Here is a 10410-nt window from a genome sequence, read left to right as displayed (position 1 = left end):
CATTAGAACGGATACAGCGTACGGCTCTGTACTTTTGGCATCTCTATGAGACCTAACCGGAACTTCCTTTCCAAGTTTCAACGGCGGTTTCCGCTCTTGCAGTGCAAAGTATAGAGCGGTTTCGTTCGCCATAGAGATTCCGAGAGAAGAGTGTCGCCGCCGCTGCTGGAGAAAAGAACGCAGACACAAAGGGAGGCTTCGATTTCACAGAAAGTTTCTTGCTCGTGCCTTTCTGGTTTCCCTACGGTTGCCTCATGTGGTGTGTTACAGAGATACAGGTCCCAACAACAACAGTTCCACTCGGAACGTATATTTAGTTCCGTGCTTCCGAAGCCATAGAGAAGACCGCATTACAACCGCAGCAAATCTCATCCCCATTACGCCCCTTGCTATTCCAGGATGCGTCTCCGGCCAACGCAACTGAAAAGCGGAACGACCCCAAATTTGGAACCAGGGATTTTCTTTTTATAAAAGGAGCGGGGTAAAAGTTATCGGGGAAATGCCACACTCCGCTCGGTGTAGCGGCCAGACCCTTCCCCGCCACACTTCCTGTCCGTCGCGAAACTTCGCCCCGCTTTCCGATGCCACACTTCCGGCCTCCGTGCAACTCCGAACCCCTTCCCCGCTGCATCCTCTGCCATGCCACACTTCCTGTCCGCTCTCCCACCCCGCCCCGTCCCTTGCAATCCAACGAAACTGGTTAAAAGTCCTCCGCCCTGGATATAAAATGCAATTATTTGATTTAGGCTGAAGCGGAGATGGGAGCCGAATCCCTGCCCGGCCTTGTCAACGGGACTTGGGCTAAGTAGCAATTCCTGCCCCCCCCCGCGGTCCTCCCCTTTCTGCCTCCGTTTCCTCCGGGGTCCTAGCGCTCCTCCTCTTTCTCCTCCTCCCGATGGAGCCGCAGACGAAGGAGAAAGCGAATAGACAAAGGATAGAGCAGGTAAGGAGAAAGCAAGAAATGCAGGCTGGGGCAGCCTTCCTGAGCCTTGACTTAATGCCTTCTCTCTGTTTATTAATGCATTTCTAAAAACGATTAAAAATAATAAAATAAAAAGCAGATCGGTCCTGGTGCATCGCCTGGCGTTGGACCCTGCTCCCCCTCCTTGCGCCCAGGCGGCCACCTCCCCTGGTCCTAGAGACAGCCATTTTGCCGGGGAGTCTCCGGAGATGCGTCTCTGGCTCGGGTGCCAGGGGCTGCCGGGACCTGCCCGGGCATCGCGGAGCTTGAGAGGGGGTCTGGGGGGTGGGGTGGGGGGCTGAGAGCCCTTTGCTTTGTGTGGGGAGCGGGGAAGCAAAGGAGATGCGGGCTTCTCCTCCTGCCTCCTCCTCCTCTTTTTGTTTGTTGGTCCCTCGGTCCTAGAGACAGCCATTTTGCAAGGGAGGCTCTTCGGCCGGAGCAAACCTTTTGTGCGTCTCCGGGTTGCTCTCCCGGCTCCCGGAGCATCCAGCGGCAAACATCTGCTAGCAATTGCTCTCCCGGCGGACGCGCGAAGGCCCAGACGTCCCCTTTGTTGCTGGAATCTATATTACGCTAGGGAGGTGGGAATTCCTTTGCAAAGGCTGTCTTTCAGGAGAGCCGTTTCTGCAACAGATCTGTCCATCTGCGAGAGCATTTTGCTTTAAAAAAAAAAGAGATGAATGGACAGCTCTAGTCTCGAAGGTTTTGTTTTCTTAACTAGAACCCCTCCATCCCGCATTTTACAGATGAACACGGAGAGAGTCTTTTGCCCGACGATTTTCAATATGAGCGTAAGAGAGCAGTTCACGTTAAAAGGAGGGACAAATCCTTGTGGGTGTTTCAAAATATCGTTTAATCTCACAGTGCTTACATTAGTATATGGAATAGCGGCAATCCCCAAGTACATTCCACGGTAATGACGACCTCCGTAGGTAGTGATGGGGATGTAAGCAAAGTTGTGTACATGCAAATATAGCCATAGCCCCCCCCCCCCAAATTTGAAGCTTTACCTTCTAGAGACCCCAGTCTCCTCTTCTCCCCCTTCCCCTCCCACAAACAGTTTTTAACCAGGGAATAGGGACTCAGAAATAGGAATTATTTTGGTAAATAGAGACATTCTGGATTTATGCTGAATCAGATTGTTTCCGCTTCAAATTGGGTTCCAAATGGATCATTGCAACTTCAAAGTGTTTGTCTCTCCAGCCTCCCTCAAATCTGTAATCTAGGAAGCATCTAGCTCTCTTCCCTAGATTCAGATCAATTTACATAATGCATTTCTTTTGCTTCTACGTCAAACCTTTATTTTGAGGGTTTAAGCATTGAGCGGCAGCTATTTTTTTAATGAAAGGACAGGTGCCTTGACTCTTCGGATGAGAAGCCTGTACCTCTGCCTAGGAAAGCTTCACTTCTGCTCCTGGATGTACGAAGGCTGGCTGTGGTCCTGTAGTGTGAAATGGGCATTCCAGATGTGCTCAGAGGCACTCTTTGTACCAACCTTTGAAGTGGGTTCCTTAGCTCAGATTATGCCCTGGGGAGGGGAAAGACTTTCTCTTGCTGGTTCTATTGTCCAGCCAGTCTCTCTCCTCTGCAAACTCCTCTCCATGGTTTGCAAACCTTTGCTGCCTTTCCCTCGCTGGGGTCTTAGAGACAGCCATTTTACATCCCAGGTCTTCAGCCCATACAAAGGGAATAGAATTCTTCCTGTGTATACACCTCTGATTGCCTTTGCAAATCCCAGGAACTCCACCGGAAAGAGAATTGTGGATGGTGCTTATGATTATTTTTTAAATTTTCCTCTGGAATTGTTCTTCCATCTTCCATAAAGATGCATTTTTAGCTGTTTTCTCCTCCCTTTCTCCTCTCCCTGCCCCCATCCCCAGATCTTAACCCAGCCATTTTGCGAAGAGCACCATCCAGGCTGGGGGGGGGGGGGAGGCAAGCAAAATTCCTCCACGATCTGTCTTTGTTGAGCAGAGAAACAAAGACATTTCCACCCCTTCCCCACCCCAAACATGCTCTCCTTTCTGGATTTTGAACTCTGTTCCTACCAGCTGTCCTTTTCCTTTCCTCCTGGGGGCCAAATATGGGTCCCTGTACCCCAGATAGCCATTTTGCAACTATTCTGCATAAGACAGGGAGAATTTGGGTGGTGTTTAGTTGCATGCACCTTGCAAACTGCCTGCAGGGCAGAGTCTCTCTTGCGCTAAGGGAATTTCTGCATTCCAAAACCCTGTCCCTTCCTAGATTCATAGATAACCGTGGCTTCTCAGAGCCCAGGCCCCAGTGACACCAGCAGCTATAGGTCCCACTTGCAACACAAACAACTTGCATATATATTAAACAGAATATATGTTATCCCCCCCCCCAAAAAAAATAATGCTTTACCATTTATCCCCAGGGAATAAATATCTTCCACCCACATTCTTATTATTGTCTGGTTTTTACTGGGTGCATGCAATTTATTTTATTTTACCCTTCCAGCCTTAGACCACAAATCTTTAATTCATTTACAGCAGCACTCGGGATTTCCCCCTGCCTCCATGCAGTCCCTCTTCTATGGCAAATCTAACCCCATGAGGTTGGGCAATCAACTCCCCAGCCGTACCAATGATTATTTAAGGGCTGAGTGCTGATGAGCCCTGACTCACTTTGCTTGCACTATATTTCTTCTCTACAACCCAGAACTTGTGGCTCTGCTTCTCCCGCATCTATCTATCAGGCAGTTGATAGAAGACTAGAAGAGGGAAGGATGACTCTAGGCCAGGCACAGGCAACCTGCTGCCCTCCAGATGTTTTGGCCTACAACTCCCATGATCCCTAGCTAGCAGGACCAGTGGTCAGGGATGATGGGAATTGTAGTCCAAAACATCAGGAGGGCCGAAGGTTGGCTATGTCTGCTCTAGGCCCACCTCCCCATCACTTAGGGCCTGTGGGTGATGCTGCGGTGTTAATGGAGGAGCTAGTTCCAACAGGGCCCTAGACCTCATGAAGCTAGATAAGAGACTGGCAGAACCCTTTATGCGGCCAGCTGTAGGTTGCTTCTTGGGAACTGCAAGTGGGGAGAGTTCCTGTTGCTCTCAGGTCCCTTTTGTAGGCATCTGGTTGGCCACCGTGAGAACTAGGAAGGGCTGGACTAGGTAGGCATGATTCAGCTGGGCTCTTCTTCATGGTTGTAGGAGCACAGTGTTGAAGAAGAGTCCTGCAGGATCAGGCCAATGGCCCATCTAGTCCAGCCAACCAGATACCTGGGGGAAACCTGGGACCAGACTGTGAGCACAAGAACACTCTCCCCTCCTGTGGTCCAGCAACTGGTATTCAGCTTGGGGGTAATCCTGGATCCTTTGCTGTCATTTGAGGCTCAGGTGGCCTCAGTGGCCTGGAGTGCCTTCCATCAGCTTCAGCTGGTGGCCTAGCTGTGCCCCTACCCAGACAGGGACAACCCAACTACTCTTGTCTATGCTCTGGTAACCTTGAGGTTCTGCAATGCGTTATACATACAACCGCCTCTGAAGACAGCTTGGAAACTTCAGCTGGTGCAGAATTCAGCGGTCGTACTTCAGGAGATGAGACTGCCTCTCTCCATACGAACCAACCTGGTTCCTGTGGTCATCCTCTCAGGGCCTTCTTCATGTGGCTTCTCCACGAGAGGTCCAGAGGGTGGCAATACAAGAGATGGTCTTTTCTGCAGTGGCTCCTCATTTCTGGAATGCCCTCCCCAGGGAGGCTCGCCTGGCACCTTCATTATACGCCTTTTATACCCTTTTAGATGGGCTTGGCGGAGGGCGGTTTATTGGCTTGTGGGTATTTTTGCTCTTGGTTTTTACAATGTTTCTTGTGTTTTTATCTTGTATTCTTATGTTGCCAACCACCCTGAGATCTATGGTGGAAGGGCGGTGTACAAATCAAACCAACAAATAAATATGTACAGTGGTACCTCGGGTTAAGTACTTAATTCGTTCTGGAGGTCTGTACTTAACCTGAAACTGTTCTTAACCTGAAGCACCACTTTAGCTAATGGGGCCTCCTGCTGCCGCCACGCCACCAGAACCCGATTTCTGTTCTCATCCTGAAGCAAAGTTCTTAACCTGAAGCACTATTTCTGGGTTAGCCGAGTCTGTAACCTGAAGCGTATGTAACCTGAAGCGTATGTAACCTGAGGTACCACTGTATTCGGAAGCATTGCTGCCTCCAATTTTTAGCTTCCTTCTGCTTGTTTGTTTCAGGCAGAGGCTTCTCCCAAAATGGCGGAGGCTGTGGAGGAGGAGGAGCCAGGGGTGGAGGTGAAGCTGGAGGACGATGAGGAGGATGAGCCCGGCTATATCCAATCCGGCCGGCGCTACAAGTGCCTGACGTGCAGCAAGACCTTTCCAAACGCCCCCCGCGTGGAGCGCCACCTGAAGTCCCACGCGGGCGCCGCCGGCCTGTCCGGCAAGCTGTCCTGCCCCAGCTGCAGGAAGGAGTTCCCCGACCGCGGGCAGCTCCGCAAGCACCAGCTCAGCCACCAGACGGAGCGCCCCTTCCAGTGCCAGCTGTGCGCCAAGGCCTACAAGACGGCGCCCGAGCTGCGCAACCACGGGCGCAGCCACAGCGGCGAGAAGCCCTTTGTGTGCCACGAGTGCGGCAAGGCCTTCATGCAGCCGGTCTGCCTGCGGGTGCACATGGCCCGCCACACGGGGGACCTCCCCTTCCGCTGCCAGCAGTGCCACAAGGGCTACGGCACGCTCTCCAAGCTGAAGATCCACCAGCGCTCCCACACGGGCGAGAAGCCCTACTCGTGCGGGGAGTGCGGCAAGCGCTTCGCCGACCCCTCGGTCTTCCGCAAGCACCGCCGCACCCACGCCGGGCTGCGCCCCTACCAGTGCCAGGCGTGCCATAAGACCTACGCCGAGCTCAAGGACCTGAAGAACCACGAGCGCTCGCACACGGGCGAGCGGCCCTTCCTGTGCCAGGACTGCGGCAAGGCCTTCTCGCGCTCGTCGTCGCTGGCCTGCCACCAGCGCATCCACGCGGCCCACAAGCCCTACCGCTGCAACCTGTGTGGCAAGGGCTTCACGCAGCTCTCCTCCTTCCAGAGCCACCAGCGCACGCACTCCGGGGAGAAGCCCTTCCTGTGCCCGCAGTGCGGGCGCATGTTCAGCGACCCCTCCAGCTTCCGGCGGCACCAGCGGGCGCACCAGGGCCTCAAGCCCTACGCCTGCGACAAGTGCGGCAAGGCCTTTCGCCAGCCGGCCGACCTGGCCATGCACCAGCGCATCCACACGGGCGAGAGGCCCCACAAGTGCCCCCAGTGCGACAAGAGCTTTGTGGCCTCGTGGGACCTCAAGCGCCACCTGCTGGTGCACTCGGGGCAGCGGCCCCACCAGTGCGGCGAGTGCGGCAAGAGGTTCGCCGAGCGCGCCAGCCTCACCAAGCACTACCGCGTCCACTCCGGGGAGAGGCCCTTCAAGTGCGGCCGCTGCGGGAAGGCCTTCGTGGTCTCGTCCAGCCTCAGGAAGCACGAGCGCACCCACGGCAACGAGGCTGGCGACAAGCCCGCCCCCCTCGCCAGCCAGGACCTCCTCACCACAGACCAGGCGGCCATCGTGGTTGCCACGGTGATGCCCGCTTGCGGGGAGTGCGGCGAGGCCTTTGGCTCCGCCCAGGAGCTGCGGCGCCACGAGCGACTGCTCCACCCTTCCCTGCGCCCGTTCCCCTGCCCCGAGTGCGGCAAGGGGTTCTCGGACCGGGCCGGGCTGCGCAAGCACGAGCGCATCCACTCCGGGGTCCGCCCCCACGCCTGCCCCCAGTGCCCCAAGGCCTTCCTGGGCGCCTCCGACCTGCGCAAGCACCTCAGGACGCACGCGGCCACCGAAAACAGGAGCGCCGACGAGACCGTAGTGACCGCCACCATCACGACCTACGAGCAGCTGCTCCCTGCCCACATCCACCCCCATCATGACGAGGACGGCATGGAGACGGACAAGGATTCTCCCTCAGACTGTCTTCCGGAGGCTCTCACTGAACCTTCCTAAGCGCAGTCTCTTCTTTCCTGACGTGTGACTGGGCAGCTTGGCTTGCCAGTATCATGGCCTCACCGCACCATGGTGGCATGCCTTCATGAACCCCATTGTCCTTCCTTCCTTCCTTCCTTCCTTCCTTCCTTCCTTCCTTCCTTCCTTCCTTCCTTCCTTCCTTTCCTCCCCCCTCCTTCCCTTCCCCTTCCTCTTCCTCTCTTCCCTCCTTCCTCATAAGGCTGTGTGGTTAGCACTCCTTTGACGCCTCCCCTTTGGGGTACAGCTCTTGCTCCTCCAGCTCTTCTCCTTGTAGAAGTGGGCTTGGCTATGGGCGCTTCGTAAGTCTTGCCTCTTAAGTCGGTGTGGCTTTAGGCTCCCTTGCTAGCCCTGCCCCTTCCCCCAGCATCAGACATTTGCCTACCTGGTGGACGTGCCTGGGCAGGTTGGGGTGTGTGGATGAGCTTTTAAAACACGGACACCCCCTCTCACACACACCATATTTGTTGCGTCTGTGCGTGTGCTTCTGCCCCCGGCAGACCCATCCTGCTGTCAGGTTGTGTGCGCATCTGTGGCAATCCATTGGTTTACTGACACTGTGTGGGGTTTTTTTTGGGGGGGGTGGAGTTAAATTATGGGAGTGGGTGGGGGGAGAATGCAAGGAACCTCCCCCCGCCCTATCAACTCCCAGGACAATTAATTCTACTCAGCCCGGGTCATGCTGTCTGAACAGATCAAATAAAAGCCTTGTGGGGTTTTTTTAAGAAAGTGCTCAATCCTATAAGACTTGCAAGTTGTGGTTATGGGGTAACAGGACCCCAAAGTCTTTTTACTCCCCTTGCCTGACCTACTGAATCTGGCTCCTCTTCCAGAGCTGAGGATGGAATTCAGATGTCCTGCTCCTTTCCTGCCGGCTGCTACAAACCTTCCCAGGAAGCACAGCAGTCTTAGGCCATCCATATTGCGTAGCCCTTGTTTCTGCGAAGCCTCTGCTGCTGATTGGCTGGGCTGCTGTGACGGCTCAGAATGCTCAGCTGCTCGTGGAACAAAGCGGTTTGCTGGGCGGCTTGTCTGAGGGAAGGGGAACTTGTCAGTTTGGTTGGGGTTTAAACATCGCACAGAGAGTGGCAAGGAAGGGAGCACACGAGGGCAGGGGGGCCTTAAGGGCAGGGGAGCCTTAGGCGAGGAAGCTGGAGGAGAAATGCGGCAACAATTACACACACACAGCTTGTACAAAATGTACACACACGGTGCATTGGCGGGAAGGAAGTGGGCAGGCGCTGTGTGAGAGGCGGGTGGTATGCCCTGACAAGAGCAGCGTGGGGGGGGCAACTTTTTTCATGTATGTCGGGGGCATGTTAACTTGTCTGAAGTTAGTGGCTCTGGCTTGTGGAACACATCCTGCAGCCTCTTGCTCACAGGCGATCGTGGCATTAATAAGAATAATAATTATTTATCTGCCTCCCATCTGACTGGGTTCCCCCAGACACTCTGGGCAGCTTCCAACAGAATATTAAAACACACACACACAAACCCCTCAAACATATTAAGGCCTGACCCTGTAGTCAAAGACCATGTGTCTTCTGGGCTTCACCTCCCTGGAGTGTGTCAACCTTGAACAGCTGTGGGTGGCTGGTGGTCCAGGGTTCCTGCAGTCAAGTCGTGAAATGGCTTGCTAACATCTTTTCTGTGGCAGGAGGTGTCAAAAGCGATGGTCTTCCCATGGCAGGGCCGGTGGTTGGGGCCTCTCACTCGTGATGTTTGGCCAACCCAGACCAGGATGCGATTAGGGTGTTTCGTTTTCACTAGAGGTCCTGTGCCTTTTCAGCTGCACGGCAGGCAGAAATTTAGCAGGCAAAGCTGCCGGGTCTTTGAGTCACACCACAGGATCCTGCCTTAAACCGAGGCAGACCATTGGTGCATCTAAGTCAGTACTGTCTACACTAACTGGCAGCAGATTTTGGCGATTTTGGACGAAGATGTTTCTTCTAGTGCATCCTGGAGCTGCCAGGGATTGAACCCATAGCCTTCTGCATGCCAAGCACATGCTCTGCCAGTCTAACCAGTCTCTGCTTCGACAGGCAGCAGCTCCCCACTGGATGTGGGACAGAACTCCATGCAAAATATGTGCCTGTCCACTTCCCCCAGCAATACTTCTCTGTAGTAGGAGCAGCTCCGTTTGTTGAATGTTCACTTAGTCTTAAAGGTAAAGGGACCCCTGACCATTAGGTCCAGTCGTGGCCGACTCTGGGGTTGCGGCGCTCATCTCGCTATAAAGGCCGAGGGAGCCGGCGTACAGCTTCTGGGTCATGTGGCCAGCATGACTAAGCTGCTCCTGGCAAACCAGAGCAGCACACAGAAACGCCTTTTACCTTCCCGCTGGAGCGGTACCTATTTATCTACTTGCACTTTGACGTGCTTTCGAACTGCTAGGTTGGCAGGAGCAGGGATCGAGCAACGGGAGCTCACCCCATTGCTGGGATTTGAACCACCGACCACCTGATCAGCAAGTCCTAGGCTCTGTGGTTTAACCCACAGCAGCACCCGCGTCCCTTAGTCTTAGCAGATATTAAAGGTGTGTAGCCTTTGCCTGTAGAAAGGCAGATGAGATTTAGGAGTTCCAGGGCCCTGACCTCCGTTCCAAACCCTCAACTCTTTGGGCCAGAGGAAGTCAATGTAGCCCCCTCCAGATGCTGTGGACTACAACTCCCATCACCCCAGATCATTGGCCATGCTCATTAGGGCCAGTGGGCCATTGGGGGACCAGGGCTGTCCCTGCTCTGCACCCAGGAGGATGGGACAGGGTACAGCCCTCCAGCTGCCATTGGATACCTTCAGTCCCCACCCGCGTGGCCCAGGGTGAAGGATGATGAGAGTTGTAGTCCAACAACACCAGGACATTTCTCTCTCCTGCAGAACAACCTGGCAAGGTTGTCTTTTGCCTCAGCAGAGCTCAGTCTTTGCAGACAGAAGCTCCAAGATTCAACCTCGGGCATCCCCAAAGAGCTTCCCTGTTGCCAATACTAAGCTAAGTGGACCAGTAAGAGGCAGCTTCCCTGTCGAGCTTAATCCCCAGAAACTCCAGCTAAAAGGATAATATAAAAATCTGGTGTTTGCTGCTGCAGTCTGATCAAGGATAATGTTCTCCATTGGCTAGGAAACTTTTGCATCCCAAGAGCCACATTCCCTTCTGGGCAACCTCCTGAGGGCCATGTCCCAGTACTGGGTGGGGCCTGGGATAAAAGGGAGCAACAAACATACCCCTCCCACTTTCTGTCATAGGTTAGTTTATGTATACAGCCACACAGGGCTGGGGTGGTGGTGGTGGCCTAGAGAGGGGTGGTGGCCCCAAAAGAGATTTAGAGGCGAGAACAAGAGGCTTGGGTGGCCCCAACTGAGATTTGGGTTGCCCCCCCTCAGTATGCCTCTTGAGCAAAACAACAACAACAACTATTATTA

The 10410-nt window shown here is 54.3% G+C and overlaps 1 protein-coding gene across 1 annotated transcript; it reads left to right on the top strand.

Annotated features, from left to right (window-relative positions):
- Window positions 1-41: 41 nt before the first annotated feature.
- On the top strand, window positions 42-7715 carry ZNF668 (zinc finger protein 668). Its single transcript, XM_081883641.1, has 2 exons — window positions 42-943; window positions 5185-7715. The coding sequence occupies exons 1-2, from the start codon at window positions 896-898 to the stop codon at window positions 6970-6972; spliced, it is 1836 nt and encodes a 611-aa protein (XP_081739767.1). The 5' UTR covers window positions 42-895; the 3' UTR covers window positions 6973-7715.
- Window positions 7716-10410: the final 2695 nt, after the last annotated feature.

This window comes from Podarcis melisellensis (genome assembly GCF_964234715.1).
Source record: "Podarcis melisellensis genome assembly, chromosome: 13".
Lineage (NCBI taxonomy): Eukaryota > Metazoa > Chordata > Lepidosauria > Squamata > Lacertidae > Podarcis > Podarcis melisellensis.
The sequence above is the reverse complement of the archived record's forward strand: the minus strand, read 5'-3'. Positions and strand labels throughout refer to the sequence as shown.